A 20379-nucleotide genomic window follows, 5' to 3' on the forward strand; every position below is an offset into this window, starting at 1 on the left:
CAGCTGACTCCTTCACTGTCATTCCTTAATATATCCTATTATCCTCTGAGACAGAGAGTGCAAAATGTAACCAGGAAAATCAACAGCAGACAACACATGTAGGGGACAAGGCTGGATATTCTCTTACTTTCTTTGATTATCTGTCAATGTGATTCCCTGCGCAGACACTTTGAAATGGACAACGGTTGAGACAGGAGAAGGGTCTTGCATCAGTGTCAGGCTCAAGGCTTTCTGTACTGCCTGGTAGCCTGTGAGGGACTCCATCTCCACTGAGTTCAGGTACCAGACATTACATGCTGTAATGAAAGATGGGAAAGACTCTGAGAGGTCATTACGAAGCAGCAATCAAACAGGTTGTCTTGAACAAAACCAAACCAAGTAAACTTTCCACCTTTGTAAAGAAAACAGGGAGTACCAGCAGCAAACCTTTTGTGTGTGCCTCACCATGTTCCACTTTTGCTTCATAGAATCACAGACTGGTTTGGGTTGGAAAGGACCCTGAGATCATCCAGTTCCAACCCCCTGCCATGGGCAGGGACACCTCACACTAGACCAGGTTGCTCCAAGCCCCTGTGTCCAACCTGGCCTTGAACACTGCCAGGGATGGAGCAGCCACAGCTTCTCTGGGCACCCTGTGCCAGCGCCTCAGCACCCTCACAGGGAAGAGTTTTCTTCATAGTTCAAGACTAAATTTTGGAGATCACAGGCCTGTCTCATATCAAATCTGCAGCAAACACTATGAAAGTAAGTATTAATATTATGTAGCATTATATACTAGACTATAATACTGTATAATACTAGACAGTACTGTATGGTAACTGTGCCATATAACATCATACAGTGTTAATTACTATTATATAGAATTATTCACAGGCTTAAATACTCTGGGACTTAAACACTTTGGTATAAAGTAAAATTTACAAGCAGGTTAAGAGCATTTTTGCTCTTGGAAAGTCCTCTGTCTTACTCTGCAGCACAAACAAGCAGGATTAAACACATCTATAGTGAAACACCAGTGATGACAGACTTTGTGTTTTGATAAAATATTTGCATAGGTATCCAGGACAGGTTACAACTCTGGCAGCTGATGCATGCAAATTACCATCTAACATTTCATCTGTTTAGCAGTTTAGTTTGACTTGCCAACCCTAATATGAAAGCAAAGACTAAATTAAATCTAATAGCTTCTCATATGGCTATTCTGTAACCTGACTAAAGCTTTCTCCTATGACTAGCTACATAAAGCACACAGCTAGGCATTGGCACTTTCAAAACAACCTAGCAGTTGCACCGTTAATGACTGCATAAGCATGAGTTAGATCCCAGAATGATGATCAGCCCAGTAACTTCAAGCTCTGGAGTCTGTCAGTGAAAGAAAGGATCCAGAGATTTGTTTTATTTCATTTGAAAGCATCAAATTTCCCAAATGTACTTGCACACTGGTGTGATTGTTTCAACAACCTTTGTTTGAATCAATTACTATTCAATTACAATTCATGCAGAGAGGGATTTAAGATGATGAATGGCAAGTTCAATGAGGCCTTCCTCACTGAACAGCTTTCTGTCATGTCTATCCAAAATGATAAATAACATTCCAGACCATAAACTCTCCTCACATCATTACTGTGTATGTTTGGTATAGTTCTAAAGCTCTTCATTATCCTTTCAGCCCTTTCCACCACAGGAAGCTTGCCTTGTTTCACAGTCACACTCCACTCTGGAGACTCAGATGAAGTGCTTCCCTTCCTCTTCTGTCACAGACTGCATTGGTGTCAACAGAATGTGTTCAAGTTTTGCTTCTAAATGAATCAGCCAAGCATTTTGTCTAAATTGCCCTCAATGTGACAGTTCAAAACACGTCACCAAATACTGTGTCTTTCTTTACTTCTGTAGCATAAAAACCAGTAAGTGGAACCTGTTTCAGAAGTACTGGAAAGCGTCAGCTTAAGGAGATTACAGGAAAGGACAGGTAATGAGAAAGGCTGGAAGATACCTTAATTAAGACCATGGGGAATGTTAGATGGGGAATCTAATGACAGCAATCCCTCAGAAATGATACTCAAGGCTAAAGCAAAAGGAATACATGTGTCTTTTGTGCAGTGCAGCTTGCCTGCAATGGTGCTGCTCTCATTTTCCACAGGATTTCCAAAGGATTTCCAGTCAGCTTCTGCCTTCAGATAATGACTGGAAATGCTCATTAGGTTTTTTCAGACAGATATAAAAAAACAATCCTTCAGGAAAATAAATCTTATTTGTTTGCTTGTAAAGCAGGACAGGGAAAAAGTGAATCTGCTTTGGCTAAACTGCAGGTGCCCACACAGCTCAGAGCATTGGAAAAGAAGCAATTTATGTTTTGGGTCTGCATTTCAGTACTGAATTCCACAATTAGAATGTCTCTCTGACTGCAGAAGGACCTCTGAAACATGGAAAATCGGTGGGAAATGATGTATCTAGGCAAAAAACCCTCTGAGCATCTCCCCTAATTAATCTATTCATGTCCCAAACCCCTGTCTAAAAGCAAAATCACCAGCAACTAAAACCCAAATGTACTAAGTTTCCCAAATGACTCATGGTGTGATAACTGCCATAAGGAGTTACCTGCCTACTGCCCCAGATGAAGCAAGGATTATTCCTTTCTGTTTGAGAAGCATTGCCTGGTCAAGGAGAACCAACATTTCTCAAAAGACAACACATGCCTCTTTTCCTGGGTTTTCACAGAATTGCCAGGGCTAGAAGAGACCTCTGGATATCACCTGCTCCAACCCCCTGCCAAGGCAGGGCCACCTAAAGCAGGTCACACAGGAACACGTCCAGGCAGGTTTGGAAGAGGGAAAGTTCTACAGAAATGAGTCCTCCTAGTTTCTTTTCCCCTGTTGGCCACAACAAACCTGTCAGACAGAAAGGCCAAGGCCAATGTGTGCTCACTCCTGGCACAGCCTCACAAAGGCTTGCCATTGCCTCAGCCACACATTCCTGCTTGATTAACAGCACTTGAAGGGGTACTCAGATCAAAGCAGACTGCTGCACAAGCAAGGAGCAACACTCTCCAGAGCAGCTGAGCTTGGCAACTGCCCCCTTCAGAAATGCCCTGAACTGGGTGGGGGCAAAGAGGCAGCATTCTCATACAGGCACAGAGTGTGTCTAATGCAGTGTATTCTCCTGCTCTAATGGGACTAATCTGGTGGACAGACAGATCCTGGTGAGAATTCATAGCAGTCTGAAACCCAGGGAGCATGGGAGCGCATGGACAGGATCCCCTGGACGCTATATAGGGGAGTAACACACTGGCTGCATTTCTATTAAGGACAGCTATAAGATTATAAAGGGGTACTCAGAGCACCATGTCCAACAACAGTGTGTTATGACTGCTACTGAACACGTACTTTAGTTGCCCTTCTCAGAACTCAGACATAGTTCATGAACCTCTGCAACCACCGGTTGAAAATACTTTCTCTAAGTTCATCAGTTACGAAAGCAATGTGGCCGATTAAAAACTGTTGTGCTTGAGCCAGTCTATGTGTGCCTCAGATTCCCATGGGAGGCGTGACTGGAAAGCAAACACAGGGTTGTAGAGTTTAGGACCTGGTTGCAGAAACCAAAAAGAATTTGGCATATATCCTCACAATGCCCTTTACACTTCTACACAGCAGTCTAAATTTAACTGATTCCTTCAAACATCCTCCAGTCTAGTCTAAGCTTCGGCTTCTCTCAGGCTGTAAGACACAAAATTTGGTGCCAGTCAAATGCAAAGTAAAGGTTTAACAGACCTGCACCCTGTTTAAGAAGCTCCGCTGCCGAGTTTGCAGCAGTCTGTGGAGAAGTTTCTGCTGTCTCCTCCAAGGGATCTGCAAACAGAAAACACAGCCCATGTCTTGTTTGGACTTGAACTGACAGATCAACGCACTCAGACAAGAATGGATTCAGCTTTTAGAACTGTCATCTCACCCACTGGCCAAGTCTTGGCCAGAACTCTGAAATAATCTTGTAATTGCAACTACAGTCATTCATGTGGCTTTTGTGCTGCATCATTTTTTTCTTTGCCTCCAGCATTGCAGGAGGGATGCTCAACCTTTACTTCCTGACAGTAAGACATAACTACGCAGCATAAGGGGGACACACACCACCACATTAAAACAATAGTAATAGCTCTATTCCCTTATTATAACACTCATTTTAAATAGTGCAGTTTTCATTATCTTCTTTATTCTGTATTATTTACACTAATTTAGGCATAAAGAAATTGTGTTTCTACAATGAAATCAATTAATTGTCTTTTGATTCAGAACATGACAACATAATCCTCTTTTCTTCATACTGATGTAGAAAACAAACATCTGAACTATTAAGACAGCAGTGGAATGTTTGCCTCCCAATTAAAACCAGTGAGAAAACTGTCCATCAGCATGCTCTTTCAGTTACATATATGCATGTAAAAAGACTCACTGCTCTATTTAACATGATGCATGCTGTCTTTGAATCCATTCAAATGAGGAAGAAAGTGGTAATAGGGTATGTGACAGTATTATCATGTTTGGAGTTAGTTAGCCATATGCTTTAAATAGTCCGCACACCATGTCCAGAATTATTAACCACAGAAGAACCATCTTGAAGTGTGTGATCAAATTGGATTAAAAAATAAATCCACAATAAAAATTCACTCTGATCATGTTTATCCAGGACAAGGCAAACATTTCAGTCCTGCACTTCTGCCAGAGTGAAGGAGCTTTCCATTTTAGGTGAGCAGGATAGGGAGAACAAGCCCACCTACCACGCTCCTTTGCCATATAAAGAGATCTCTGGTCACATCTACTGTATCATGTTTTTGTGCTAAAATGGTTTCATTAATGTATTTGCATAATTCCAATGCTATGTTTGAACACTCACATATGGCCTTTAACAAACGCTTACAGAGTTCAGTAGAAAACCACAAGAATGTTTAACATTTCAGTAATACATGTGGTGTTCACTTCATGTGGGAGAGTAACAGACAACTGAATTTGGGGAAAGCCAGAACTACATTTTGCTGTTGTCTTAAGAGTGGTTTACAAAATCACCATAACCAGAATTAGAATTACAGTCCCATGATTTAACACAGGCTTTTTGATCACTTACTTAAACAATATTTGGACCTATGTAAGCTGCTGCTGCCTCCCTGTCAATGTCATACTCAGGACACTTGGTTTTCTTTATCTACTTGCCTTCCCTTTTGCTACCCAGACCTGAATGAGTGGCTACAGCTAACCTTAAACAGGTGTAATTTCATGTCTGAGAAGTACATTTGTCTTCCTATGTGGTAGAATTACTGTGTGGATTTCCATGACACATGTATTTGTAACTGGAATATCACAGTACTAGTCTGCTCACAGCTACATGTTGGGTAAGAGTTATCAGCAGTATTGAAGAACCACTTTCAAAACACAGCTTTCTTCCCTCTGCATTCTTGCTTAGATCTCAGCTTGTCACATCTTCACCTGTCTTCAGCCATTGGCACTTTGAAGCAGAGCTTGGCTGAGTATCTCTTCTGTACTTTAACAAGCTTACCTCTGTCTGGGATGAGGAGCTTGCAGGGCAATGCCAGTGGGGTGATGGAATGCTGATACACCAGAGCTGTCAAACTCCCTGTGGTCAGAAGAGTAACAAGACATGCACAGTTAACTTGGCAGACAACAAGAATGCTGAACAGTTATGTTGGCTCGCAAGTATTTTATAGATCAAGGGGCCTTCCCCCCTGCCCTTTAAAAAATATTCTCTTGGCACCTAAGCTGAGACCGTCTTTGGTCAACTCTAACGTATTCATGCTTCCCAGCACTTTCCCACTTGGATGTACTTGAACTCACTAATCACAATCATATGCCCCTTTTTTGCTGCTTAAATCCTAACTTTTGCTTTAAATGGAGAAAGCACAAAAATGACAAAAAAAAAGTAACATGAAAGTCAGTAAATTCCTTTCAATGCTCTTAACTTCAGCTGCCTTATATGTAGTAGAATTTTATGAAGGTGGTAAGAGCACAAGGGGTCAAAGCTATGTGAGGCAGAGAAAAAGGAGTTCTGCCTCTGAGCCACCCAGTCTCCACAGCATAGTGCTCTGTCTACACATACCTATTTTGTGCTTCTGAAAGCATCAAAGATGGTCTAGAGAAATTATTCTTCTTTTCAAAGTCCCTTTTGTCGTTCGGACTTGACTTAAAATAATAACACATTAGTTATCTTTGACATTAGCATGTCTTTAAGAAGTCTGTAAGACTATAAGAAGTCAGATGAAGGCATGATATTCATCAGCCTCCTTGTACAAAAAGCCATCCTTAGATCCTGTTTACCAACAAACATTGAACATAATAATCATGCACTTGAGAAAAATTCAATTTTAGGTTCAACCTAAACCAGCCTCATTTTTAGAACCCCAAAAATGAAGGTTCTAAAACCCAACGCCTCAACAAGGAAAAAGCAGTAAGGAGTCTGTGGGGAAGAGTGAAGTTGAGCTTGGGAAAAGGAGAAGTAAAAGTGTTACTTTAATGTTTTTTTCTCACTACCTGAATATAGATTTTAACTGGTAAAAAAAATTAAGTTATTTCCCCCAACTTCAGTCTCTCTCCCCCACAGTAATAACTGGTTAGAAACCTCCTTGTCTTTACCTCAACCCATGAGCTTTCTCATCGTATTTTCCCTCCTGCCCCACTGAGGAAAGCAAGTGAGTGAGCAGCTAAGCAGATGTTTGGCTGTTTGCCACAACAGGTAGTGTGCTTTCATCATGCTACATTAGGTAGGCTGACACAGCATAATGTACTTTGTCCCACTCTGATGCCATTTTAGCCAGCTAATACACAGCATACATACAGCACAGGTCAAATTAAGGTGAAGGTCCTGAATCAGTGAAACCTGGAACAGTCATCTAGCTCAACTGTCTGCAGCTACATTGGTAGTAGTAGTCAAGCTTGCACATATACTTAAGGTAAACATGTACAAAGCTCCTCTAACCTCAGAATGCATTCCTACAGAAACCATCAGGACTTATGAGAAATTAGTATTCTCTCATTTGCACTCAAACCAAGTCTATAAAACATCTCTGGCAAATGCAAACTGTTTCCATTTTCTGTGTCCCTGTGATGTACTGTACTTACCAAAATATGGTTCATTTGGGCATCCTTTCAAGCGCACCCCCTTGTGAGTGCATTCAATCAGAAAATGCCTTACAAGTTCATTTGACAAATCTCCAACTGTGTGGAAAAAAGAAAAGAAGGCTCATGAAGAGAAGCAATGAAGAGACAACAGTCTCATGAATTAGCAGGTCTTTGTGAAGCAGTTTTCCACATTACCACCAAATGTTTTATATACAACATGCAAAGAATATATTAGACCTGCCTGCTGCAAGGTTACAAGCTGTAGTAAAAAGGCTGTTTTGTAAAAAACAAACAAGCAAATAGCTCACTTTAGACAGACAGCCACAGGAAAAGGTTTTGTAACTGTGAGTGACAGCCGAAAACACACTGGTTTCCAAGCAGGCTCCCAACTACAGACAGGAACAGAAATTTGGAAATCTAATGGTTACCAATGTGCATCAGAATTCTGTGCAGAATTTCTAACCACTGGAAGAAATTTTATCCACTGTGACACGTAAAAGTGTGACAAAACACTCAGATTTCTAGTGATGGTTTTGCTCACACAGCTCTTCCAGATTAAAGCAATAGACAATTGAGCTATACCAAGGTAATGCCATGTCTCTCAGTGAAGTTTTAGAGTGTTTGCAGTTTTACACTAAGTCTTTGCTCCTGAAAACAATTACATGAAATCCCCAGGTTTCATCAGGTTTTTGAAGTTTTTCTCTCTGGTTTATTGTCCTAGACAAATCAAAAAGGTTAAGTTGGATGTAAGGAGGAGGTTCAAAGTCCAAGAGACACAGAAAAATTCCCTTGAGCTTTAATATTCTTTTAAACTTACATACGCACACAAATAAATAAGAAAACTTCATTACTTCTTGAAAGGCTGGTTCACAGTATTTCACACCTGACTAGAAACTGATTCGCTCTCCAAGCAATTTAAGGGTTATTTCATAGCGATAGGACAAAGTTACCCAACCATTCAAACCTTAACAAAAGAGCAGCAACACACAAAAGCTCCTTTTAACTCTGATCTACCAGCCACAGTCCAGGAAACACAGGACTTCAGGGGCTGATTTTCAAGCTAATACAGATGAACACATTAATCTGGACAGCAGAAACATGCAAGCAAATATTGCAAAGACCACCTTTTCAAACAGCTTACTGTTTGCTGTTATGCTCCCAGAGTGTATGTATAAACTGAGTGAAAGCAGGGCTATGTGAGAAAGGGAAGCCTGGAACAAGAAAATCTGCAGAAAATTGAACAGATTTGTGCCTTCTAGGATGAAACAGTGGGAATCAAAAGAGTTAAATATCACACAGTAAGAAGTGGAAGAATGCTGCAGTCTCAGCTAAGTTCTCTTACCACTTGTCTGTGGCACAACTAACACAAACTGGCTCTCTAAGGCAAGTAGAGTTTGAACTTCCATGTATTCTGGAGTTCATGGGTCTGATGATGGAAAAAATCATTACTAAAATCACCTACAGCCACTCTCCATTTACATCCTTGTTGCCATCACTGCCCCTGTGCACTCCTGTTGTGGTTTAAGACACAACACTTCATTAAGACACTGCAGTACCAGAACTTGAAATAACTTGCTTTCTGTATGTTTTCCTCATTTTATCTTTCACAACTATCAGGCACAAGTTATGCATGGAGGCACTGGAGCTGGGGAGAGTAGGTGTATTTAATCACTCCTTTTAAACAACTATCATCTTTCCTTAGGGAACCTCCTCAGATTTATATATAATGCAGAACTGTCTCGAAACCTTAGGGCCAAAAATATTCAACCTTCCAGCCAAGCTAAAGCTTTACAGGGTGATATGTGGATCAAAGGCAGATTTCTGGTTGCCTGGGAGGACCCATGTTTTTCTATTAGGTTGCTAAGGCACAATTACATGCACAGCTATAGTGACCATACATTTACAAGCCATGGGGAAACTATAAAGTACAACAGACAATTTATCCAATCTCATTTAACAAGGTACCAAAGGGAGCCTGTAATTCAAGTTGCATTTACTAGAAGAGGGGAGATTCCTCTAGATTGTTACCCTTTAGTAAGAACTTCCTAGTATATATGGCTTGTTAAATAATAGATACAAGAACATGGAGTACCTTTCTTGTTTAACTGCAGCACAGAAGGAGGTGGTGTAGCAACTTTCATCGCTAGTCCATAGGCTCCCCGGAAGGAATGGCTGTCTCGAACAATGAATGAGCCAGGTTCCTTGTCCTTGAGAACAGCAATGGCTGCAGGGATTCCAGGAAACAGAGAGAAAAACAATTCCAGAACAATGCATATACCCAAGAAGTACAGAAATCAAAATCTGTAATTAATAGGAGACTAAGGGAAGTAAAGATCCTTTTCCCTGCCCCCACTGCTGCAGAAGATAATACAGTCAAGCATATTAGGGGATATGAGTGGAAACATCTTGTGCAAATCTCACAGATACTTATTTCAAGATACGTCTGAAGTATAGATCCTGACTCATTTTTAAGCTGAGAAGGACATGCAGGTCCCACCAAGGATTCTTACAACCAGTGCAAGAGCAAGTTGATTCCTGCTTACATTTAGTCAACTTGTTAGAAGCATGGCAGAGAGCACACTCTCATTCCCATGCTGACTACATAGCACTGTTTTGATTTCCCTATGAAGCTTCACCATACGGAGCAGATTTGTTTTCATCCACCACTGAGTTTCTGTTCCTACTAAGGAGTCTCACTCCCTTACTACTGTTGAAACAAGTGAAACGTAAGAGAATATTTACTCTTTGACTGTCCAAGCATTGAAATATTTGACATCTGTATTATGTGAGCTCTGCTGGAAGTAGGAAATGAAGTTCTCCCCAGGAGGAACCGTTTGCAGGGAAAATGCTTCTGCTTTGCATGAGTCTGCTGCAGACTTTGAAATCAAGCAGCCCAAAACCTTAAACTCAAAAGGTTCATCTAATGATTGACCTTAATTTGATCTAAATAAAACATTAGTGCTTTGCCTTAGTTTTTTTCCCCTTTAAACTTCTTGGAAATACATGATTGTTTTAAGAGTTTCTAATGATCAGGAAGCCTTCACAGATACCCTGGAAAAAGCCCAGATTTGACCCTGGAGTCTTTTAATTGTATACAGAGAACATGGAAATTCTGCACATGGGGCATGAAGCCATGTTTTGCAAGGCCTGAGCAATGATTACATTATAAACACACACACTTTATTTTTTTCCATTAAAAAGAGTAGGAACAGAAAATTAGGAAAATGCAGACATAACTGTTTCTCCTGTTGACAAGATTTATATTCTCTTCTGTTAGCTGTCAGATGGTGAAGAAAACAACCATTTTTACAATCACAGAATCCCAGACTGGTTTGTGCTGGAAAGGACTTTAAAGATCATCCAGTTCCAACCCCCTGCCATGGGCAGGGACACCTTCCACTAGAGCAGGTTGCTCCAAGCCCCTGTGTCCAACCTGGCCTTGAACACTGCCAGGAATGGAGCATTCACCACTTCTTTGGGCACCCTGTGCCATCACCTCACCACCCTCACAGAGAAGTTCTTCCTTATATCTAACCTGAACTTCCCCTGTTTCAGTTTTTACTTTCTGACAACCACATTTTAAGAATCCCGGTTGAAATCCTGCTAGAACTCATTAAATAGAATTCAGTATAGCTGAGTATTACAATACAGACACAAGGACCATCAGACCAATTGCATCTGCAAAGCACCCAACATGCTTTACTTACACACTGTTGCATGGACAAGATGTAAGTTTGTATGTATATATTTTCACATATATAGTTACAGCTTTATCTCATTCAGTAATACATCTACATATAGATGTACTACAGAATCACAGAATCATAGAATAGAATCATAGAATAGGTTAGGGTTGGACTATATCTGTACTATTGTTGCATGGGGGTGTTATTTTGTGACCTTCAAGAAATAATGTATATCACTTGCAGCTGGCAGTGAAATTCAGGCTACAGAATGACTGGTAGATGAGGATGTCTTTATGGTGACTTCTGGCTAATTAATTCTTTGATGTTTAGCATCTCAACCTATTTGTGCAGAGAAACACACATGGCCGAGATCATGCCAGAGCAGCACACGTGTATTCAAAACATTTCTGAGAGCAGTTCCCTCACACATAATTTGCCATTCCAAAACTTGGAGCTTTTCAGTGAAGCACATTTGCAGCAGCTACCACGGAAAATTTAGATGACTTTGGAGCTCATTCCATTAGGCTAAGAATTTGTCTGGTCAACTGAATGTTGTTTAGAGACTCCTTGACTGCCCTTCACTCTTTAATTCAGCCTTTGGACAAAAGAAATTAAGTGAGGCTGTCTGTGGCCCTTCTGGGCTTTGTATTTCTTCTTGTATTTTCTTTAGACATCAGGTATGCATCAAAACAACTCAAGGAGAATTCTCTGAGCAGCCTTTCTGTGAATGGATGTGCAAGAATGTGTATGCTTCATATACCTTGTTCTCTTGAAATATCTGGCTTATACCAGAATTTGGATGTGTCCTGGACAAATTTTACAGTCACGTGTTTATCAGTTGTGTTTTCTGTGAAATAGAAGGGAAAAAAAATGGTCAAGATGTTGCTTAAACACAAAAGCATTTTTTACTGTTCTTACAAATTCCAATCACCTTCCTTATTCAAACCACTTGTGATTAAAAGGACAATTTAGAACTCTGAACTGGTTTAGAACCAACAAACATCACAGTGTCACTGTACACTAACATTCTGAAGGCATTCCTGGAAGTTTCGTTTTGTAAACCCCATAAAATATTAAAAACTCTTCCATTTGTAAAGCTGTATTAAATGCGAACTTCTCGATGTGAATACACATCTACATTTTTAACTATTCTGACACAGGTCTAGAAGGGTGTAGAGAAGCCAGCCCTTATAGAAAGAAGTTGGACACCACACTGCTTGCTTGTAGTTCGGCAGTTCAAAAGGCAGGTTGCCCTTGGCTGACATCTAGTGAAGTGCAGAAAGAATTCTGCAGCCTTGCTCTTTGAGAAATACATCCAAACCCATTGAGCTGGTGCCACTTACTGCAAACACTCAAGTCCTCTGTGCCATTTTCGTTTCATTGCTCCCCATCCCCACTTCTAAAATCGTCAAAGTGTTTTTTTTAGACTTGTATAAAACCTAATGCAATCTGCATTTCTACAATGCACAAACCTACCTGGCACTGGGGAAGTGCTTAACATTTTTGAGAAATCTGGGAGGACATTTGGGAAGGGGATGCTGATTGTGCTCCCACTGTGGGGGCTAGAGAAGCCACTTGAAGAAGGGGACACAGAGGCAAAGGAACGGTCTCCTTCGGAGGACCTCTTTTTCTCTGGAAGAGGTGGTTGAGCATGAAGATTCCCTGCAGGGTGCTGCTGGACTGCACTGTTCTGGCTGTTGAGTCCAGAGGCCACTGTAATAAAGTTTTGTGTCAAAACACCATTGTCCTCTGCGCTTGTCACTGATGAGCTCACAGTTTTAGGAGACATGCTAGTATTGGCTATGAAAGCAGCTTGTTTCTCCTCTTGTGGAGAGCTACTGCCCCTGCTGCCCCCACTGTAGCTCAGGTAGGCCCGGGCACTGCTGCTGACTGCAGGTTCTTCCTGTGGCTCTGCTGGTGAATTCTCCAGGCTGCTCAGGGTGACAACTTGCAGTCCTGGACTTTGGAAATGAGACAAGAGGGAGACATCTTGCACGGCGTTGGAAAATTCCGAGGGCACACGGTAACCTCCTGGTGGCCTGCTGTTTCCCATTGACAGCTGGAGTGACGGGGAAGCTTTAGGGCTGCTTTCAAGCCAAGAACGTTCTGTTGCAGAAGAGCTATGGAAAAAAAGCCAGAACTTGAACACAAAAGAAGAAACCAACAGCTAAATCATTCCCTTGAAGTGTCACTGTACAATCCATACTGCAGCAGCGATCACTGAAACAAGGAATCACCTCACCCAGGGCAATACCTGAGGGTGCTCTTTGACATATGCAGGACCTGGTGATGCAGCTGGATCAAGGGATTCCAGCCCCACCCTGACCACTCATTTCTTCAAGTGTAGGTCTTTCACCTTCTGCCTCATGTCACCCTCCATCTAGCTATGCTGATGGGGGCAGGAGGAATGGGGAGAAGGTGGGAGGAAGAAGAAGGGAAAAGAGGCGACACGAGGTATAAAAAAGAAAGGATTTTTCATTAAAAGGGAATGGATACCAGTAGATTTGAACAGATGAAAGCAGAAGGAAAACAGAAGAAATCATTGTAAAATAAAAAAAACACAGAGCTGCAGCTATCTGCTAGATGAAATGAAAAATGGCAGAAAGAAAATGCTTAGAAAGGAACACTTTCTAGATAAAGCTTCAAGTAGGAATGTAAACTTGATAATGACTCCATTGCCCAATAAGCTTTTAATTCATATCTACTCATAATGAATGTTACATTGCCTCCTCTGCCTCCAGAAACACTAACATACTTTGTTCAGTCTTATGATTCAAATTCATAATTACAAAAACATTCTCGCACAGTTCAAGTACTGCCTGAACTCAATTAGATGTGATAAATAAAAGATAAATAGGTATCAGCATACTTGGACTCCTCACTGAGAGTCTGACACACCAACCAACAACATTCCAAATACTTACTGTGAACAAGGAGCCAGTGATCCAAGAACCATAATAGGATAATTAGCCACAAAGGAATGTTGTTGCGGAGTGATAGAGAAGGAAGGCTAAACAGCTGTAACATAACACCTCGTCTAGTAAGTAAATACAGGGTGCAGCTAATGACTGACTATCCATTGTCATGTTCTTCTGAGCCCTGTAACAGTAACCTGAGACTCTTTGTTTGCTTGCTGTGATTCCTGCTGTTTTGTCATCTTATGCTGTAAGCTCCTTGGGACAAGAACTGTGTTCTAAATGTATACTATTCAAGCTCTGGTCCAGAGCCTACACGTTTACCATAATACAAAGATGAAGTAATAAAACCTCACAGCCTGCTGGGCAGTTGGGAGGGAGTCAGCTCTTCACTACCAAAACCAAATCCTCTGACATTCACTGACTAGAAACACAGGTACTGCAGTGAGGAGGGTGCTCCCACTCTCTCATCTGCAACTTACTCCAATGAGAAATTTCATTAACTGCTTTTCAGTAAAGCATTAGAGGAGCTGGTTAAGAACACAGGAAAATATGTACAAGCTTGTACTAGCATACAGTGAAGTAACTGAGCTATAAATTTCTATTTATTTTTGTATTACTACTTATCTTCAAAGCTAACAGTATCCCTGCTATACAAATAACATCTGTGTATGTGGTGAGCTCCTGCTGGTGGACATCATCACTAAATGTAACAACCAAACTCAAAGCCCTTGCACAAATGCTCTGCAAGCATAGCATCTTGGCTGGAAAGTAGTTATAAGAATTAAACAGTAAGGTAGGAGAATCTTTCCCTACCTTTCTGCCCCTGTGATAGGACTGTTACTTGACACAGTACACGAAGATGCAAAACAGTGCTGAAAGGAGGGATCCGTCTGCATGTTTGCCCTCAGCAAGGCCGGGTTAGTGCCCACAGTGCTGTCAGACATCACCAGAGAGTGGTTTATGGCTTCTGTGTAACTTCGAGATTCTGCAGCAAAGGAAACAAAGTGCAAGGCAAGTGAAAAAACAACTCACATTTTGATGGTCCTTCTACTGACAGAAGTGCTGTTATTTAACAGACTATAAAGAAGAGTTATTATTTGTTTGAGCAGTAACATTTTATTTCACAACACTATGTTGATTGCTGAAAGTATCTAGCAAGACAAATAGCAGAGGTAGTAACAATTCCAGAATTGCACCACTCAAACTGTTTGGTCAGTTCTCCAGGGTACATTCTCTAGCCCTGAATGAAAACAGTCCTGTCTGCTCCAAGCTGGTTTGCATTCCACAAGCCACAGTGTTGATCAGGTATGTCTAGTCGTGTCCTATGTAACTACACACACTGCCAGGGTGACTTAAACATCAAAGTGACAGAAAACTAGTGTATTAATTCAGCCCACTACTGAATGGGGCAGGGGACCTGAAGGAAAATGACACACTAAGGTACTCAAAACCTTCTTCACCTCAGTCTTTACCAGTAAGACAGGCCTATGGGAATCTCAAACCCCTGAGCCCACAGGAAAAGTGTGGATCAAGGAAGACTTACCCTCAGTGAAGGAGGACCAAGTAAAAGAGCACTTAAACAAACTGGACGTACCTAAGTCATAGAATCACAGAACAGTTTGGGTTGGAAGGGACCAGACCTTCGAAGCTCATCCAGTCCAAAACCCTGCAATGAGCAGGGACATCTTCAACTAGATCAGGTTGCCCAGAACTACACCCAGCCTGGCCTGAATGTCTCAAGTGATGGATGCATCCACCACCTCTCTGGGCAACCTGTGCCAGTGTTTTACCACCCCCAGTGTAAAGAATTTCTTCCTCACATCCAAGCCTGAATCTCCCTTTTTAGTTTAGAACCTCCTCACCCTGTCGCAACAGACCACACTAAAAAGTCTCTCCCCGTCTTTCTTATAGGCCCCTTTTAAGAACTGAAAGGCCTCAATATGTCCTTTGGGGCCTGACAGGCTGCACATGCAGGAGCTGAGGGAGCTGGCTGATACCTCTGCAAGGCCTCTCTTGATAATTAGGCTTTATATAGGAACAGTTTAATCCCTTCTTTATGGGTGCATTTTAATAACCAGTCAAGCTCTAGTGAGGGTTGTATTTCATCATTGTGTCTAAAACCATCCAACACCTATTCACATAAGCCCAGCTTCAACAGCACAGTTTTCTACAATTCCAGTCCTACAACGAGTTAAGATTGTGCTAATGCATCTTTCCCATAAGGAAACCTTTCTCATATAAAAAGGAGGAAGGTTCTCACTGTTTCTGTGAGCAACACTGAAACACGTCTAAATAAATCCTCTTTTTCCTTCAATTCATCGTAGATCCTGTCTTTACTATGATTTGAATGGGGGTGCAAGGTACTTAAAAGAAATGCCTGAGATAAGAAAATCTGCAAATCAGTGTCCTGACTGCAAACCATTCGAATTCCTCACATAGCATACATACTGTACAAAGCAAACATTTAACTGGGTGAGGGAAACAGAAAACTGCAACACTTTTATCTATAGCCATTACTTTAACTACAGCCACGCCAGCCATAAAAGTGAACTTTAAGGAAATAGTGCAGAAATGTGTGTGGTGTGGAACAGCTAGAGAAATCTCTGTCTAATGGATCAGATATATTACAGTCATTCTCATACTGGTGCAAACACAGTCAAAAAAAGCTGGCTGCACAAACCCATGATTTAGACCATATTCCTGCTGAAATCAGTGGTGCTTGTTTTTACAAGTATTAAACAGATTGACCATTTACCCAAGTATTATAAAGATTGATGTTAAGCCTTGCTATGACTTCAATACATAATGAAGTAATATTACTTTATCTAAACTATTATCTGAGAAATAAAAAGACTCACTGAAGATGGACTGGTCAAACTGATGTTGTACATCTGAAGACTACTGGAGCCCCCTCAGACACTAGACTAAAAGCAGATGAACTTACTGATAGCAGCATCTGCAAGAGAAACTGTCATAAATGCAGCAGCAATCCCATCTCCCCTCTCTGCACATGAACCTGCAGATGCTTCCCAATTACACTGCAGTTTGAGGTGACTCTGCTACTGCACAGAAGAGGTTAATGCCTAACCATTCCATGATACTATGATTCCCTACAGCCACTGGGAATTATGATCACAGGCTTAATTCCATATGCTTGCTTGGTTTTGTGCCCCTGATACTAGGCCATACTGGTGAATCACTATACTCCAGTAACTAAAAACCTGGGGAAAGGAAGGGCAGTGACACTCCTTCTGAAATAGCTTAAAATCTCCCAATCTAATGTGATCTCAGCTATGTGCTCAAGAGCTAATCTGAAGCATTCACACAGCAAAGTGCACTCCTTCTCCCAGCAATAACAGCAATTGCTTGAAGAAATGGACCGAGACTTGACTTCTGTTTCAGGCCTTGCACTGTTGCTGTTATCTTCAGAGCACCGACTGTTGCATGCTGTCCCACTCAAAGATGCAGCATTTCTTTTCATAACCCATTTTCACAGGTGTAAAATACTAAACTAAGAGTGCAAAGCTGCTGGCAGCCAGGCATGTAATGTGCGGAAAGAATGCAAACTCCATACAGCTCTTCCCAGGCTGTACAAGTCTATCTGAAAGGCACTTTCCCACGAAAGCAGCTTTGTTTATATTTCATTTGAAAACAAGCTCGCTCAATATTTCAGCTATGTCTCTATTGTCTGATGCAGAGCCCACACTCACTAGTCAGCTCTTAACCCTTTATCTCATTATTGTTAACTCAATGCAATCCCCATAGCTTCAGCAGTGTTTCTGTATGCATGATAGAGACTTCCCTGGCATGTTTGATGCAAAGTATCAGGGCTTCTTGCTGCAGGTCCCTACTAAACCTATGCCATTATCTTATGACAGTGTAAAAGTGCAGGTCCCTACTTAATATTAGTGACATGACAAAATCAGGATCATTCATGTTAATGTGTCTTCATGCACTCAGGTCAGATCTGTGTATCTAACACTGACCATCCATTTTATAGGCAGAACCCAACAGATGAACTGGACTCTTTGCATCACACACTACAGAGAAGTGACTTTTGGGAAGAAAACAAATACTATTGTGCCCACATGCAAGGCAGAAGAATATCCAGCTTGCTCTTCTACTGTTCTACTTGGCAGTAAAAGGCAAGTACTTGTGAAAGTTGCAAGCTTCTTTCAGTTGTAAGCACAAACTCCTGTACGTGTCTAGGACACAGCTATATAATGTAGGTAGTTACAGATTAACCTGTACTTTAATCCACTAAATCTGTTAAAACAAAAAATCCACCACCCCACTCCCCCCTTCCCTCCCAAGTGGCTTAACCCATGCCATTGACCAGATAAAAGATGTAAAAACCTTCCTTTTCCTCATTCTTGTAGAAGCTGAAGGGCAAAATCACCTCACAGCTTTGGAGACAATGGTCCAACAACGGCAGGAAAGGAAAGAAGCAGCTATTCCACCTTGTATGCTAAAGCAGCTTTTAACACATTCCCATCTTTGTAGCTGTTTTTCTGAGAAGCTGGTGCCTAACCTGCATTGGATGAGGTTGAAAACTCCAGTCCTCAGTTGCATTTTGGGGGACAGAGAACTCTAAGTCACTGTTCCACTCTCAAACCCCTGAGCTGACCACCACTAACTTATCTCAGGCCAGTCTAAAAGCTGAATGGACACAGAAAAGCATAATGCTCTAAAGCAAGCCAAGGTAACTGATCCACTGCCAGCGCTGAAGAGCAGCAGAAAGATAAGATGCTTTGTGCAATTTCACAGTCTATTTTGTGACCCATCCTTTCGATGGCTACAGCCTAACAAAAACCACTTCAGATATGGCTATGAAACATTCCACGTATCAACACTCTGACTCACAGGTCCCTCTGCTTCCACAGAGGCATGCAGTACTCTCAGCATTCCCAAAAACTCCATGGCACTTCACAGCTTGGCATTCAGCTGGCTCCAACTACCATTTAGAGTTTACATCACTGCCAGTGTAAACTCCACACAGGGCTGAGCTGTTCATCTCTTCTCCCACAGCAAGGGAACTGTAAGAGTTCCTATGACAATAGTCTCTGCTGATACAACTTTACCTTATCCAGGAGATAAAAGATGGCCACTTCCCTTTCCCAATATTGAAATCTTATTGCTCATCAAGCAAGTTATTCTGCCATTCACCTGAATGTCTTGCAGAAGATTAAGGCTCAACTCAGCTCTGAGATGTTACACATGCAAGGAAAGGTAGAGCAAGGATCAGAGACAACCTTAGCCTTTAGTAGTAAGAACAATCTGTCTAGAGACACAGTGGATGGCTCCATGGCTTGAAGTGTGTAAGACAAAAAGTACTGGATGAAGATCTTTAAGCACATTTTATGAGAGAGGTTTGTTTAGGTATGTTTCTTTCCAAACCTTGAAATCTATAAAAGGAAAAAAGTGGAGAACGCTTCATCAGAGAAACAACCAATGAAAGCAAAAACACCATCGAAGAACAGAGCAGGCATGACTTTCGGTCTTCTAAGTAATTTTGCCAATATTTCAGTAAAGGAAATGTGGATGGAAAGATCAGCTGGAAAGTCACAGTTTCAAAGGAAACATTGGAGCAAGGAAGAGAGCTTCAGTGGAAGAGAGGCACTGACATGCAACATCCAATGACAGCTAATTGGACTGGATGAAGTGAAAAGGAGCACACAATTCCAACTGCACAGTGAGAGCACGGAGAAGCAGAGGCCTGGGCTACCCCTGAGAGCCAAAAACCCTGGAAAAAGTGAATTCATAACAAAAGGATTTGGCTCCCTTGAAAAAGAGTCCCTCCGGCAGCTGACAGAGTGCTAACAACACAATTGGCACCAGTGAAGCTCCTTCACAACCTCTATACAGCTCACAGGAAAGGCCAGAGTTAACAATCCCTGCATATGGAGAAAGGAGACAGGAAGTCTCCCGCATCAGTTCACAAACTGACACCTTTTCAAGTCCTTGGCACTGCAAGGTTCTTATGGGGCAGCCATCTTCACTTTCTCCTCTCTTTTCCAAACACTCAGGTGCCAAAATTAGTGAGACTGAGATAATGCTGAAACTCTTTTGCTTTCAACTCTGCAACTGTGACCTTTTATACTTGCTATATTCTGCTTTCAATTTCACAAAAATACAGCGATCAGAATTACTCCCTTCCATGAAATCCACAAACATTGGCCCTATTGTTCTTTTCTTTCTATAGAATATGTGGAAATCAACAAACAATCCTCAAGCTCTTGTCTTTCTCATTTCACCTGCCAAGGGAATGACTTTGTTACCTCTTTTTGCACACAGTACATGCTACCCTTTCCAACACAAGTTGTTCAGAGCTAAATCCCCCAAGCTGTTGCTGCTAGCCAGCTTCCACCATTACTTAGGTGTTTCAAAAATAAGAGCTCTCAGAACATGTCATTTATTCTATTAGTGTTTCTTTTGGTGGAGAAGAGTAAAACACAACTATGCTAACCTAAGCCATACGCACTGAAAGAAAACTCCAAGCTACCCCAAGCTGCAACAAAACAACTTCCTGTTCACTGTCCCCAAAAAAGGAGTTCTTCACCAGGGACTGTAGCAATAGGACAAGGGGTGATGGGTTCAAACTGAAACAGGGGAAGTTCAGGTTAGATCTAAGGAAAAAGTTCTTCCCTGTGAGGATGC

At 41.5% G+C, this 20379-nt stretch overlaps 1 protein-coding gene across 2 annotated transcripts in view; it reads right to left on the reverse strand.

Moving 5' to 3' along the window:
* The window catches only part of TNS3 (tensin 3), a 192842-nt gene that overhangs the window by 5331 nt on the left and 167132 nt on the right, over nt 1-20379 (reverse strand). For both annotated transcript variants that reach the window (XM_034062598.1, XM_034062597.1), the window contains 8 exons: nt 14536-14707; nt 12281-12924; nt 11565-11651; nt 9211-9342; nt 7119-7214; nt 5542-5619; nt 3768-3845; nt 128-296 (listed from right to left, as the gene is read on the reverse strand). In XM_034062598.1, coding sequence (XP_033918489.1) covers nt 128-296; nt 3768-3845; nt 5542-5619; nt 7119-7214; nt 9211-9342; nt 11565-11651; nt 12281-12924; nt 14536-14707 — 1456 coding nt within the window. The remainder of the gene's footprint in view (nt 1-127; nt 297-3767; nt 3846-5541; nt 5620-7118; nt 7215-9210; nt 9343-11564; nt 11652-12280; nt 12925-14535; nt 14708-20379) is intronic.

Source organism: Melopsittacus undulatus, chromosome 1, assembly GCF_012275295.1.
Source record: "Melopsittacus undulatus isolate bMelUnd1 chromosome 1, bMelUnd1.mat.Z, whole genome shotgun sequence".
Taxonomy (NCBI): Eukaryota; Metazoa; Chordata; class Aves; order Psittaciformes; family Psittaculidae; genus Melopsittacus; species Melopsittacus undulatus.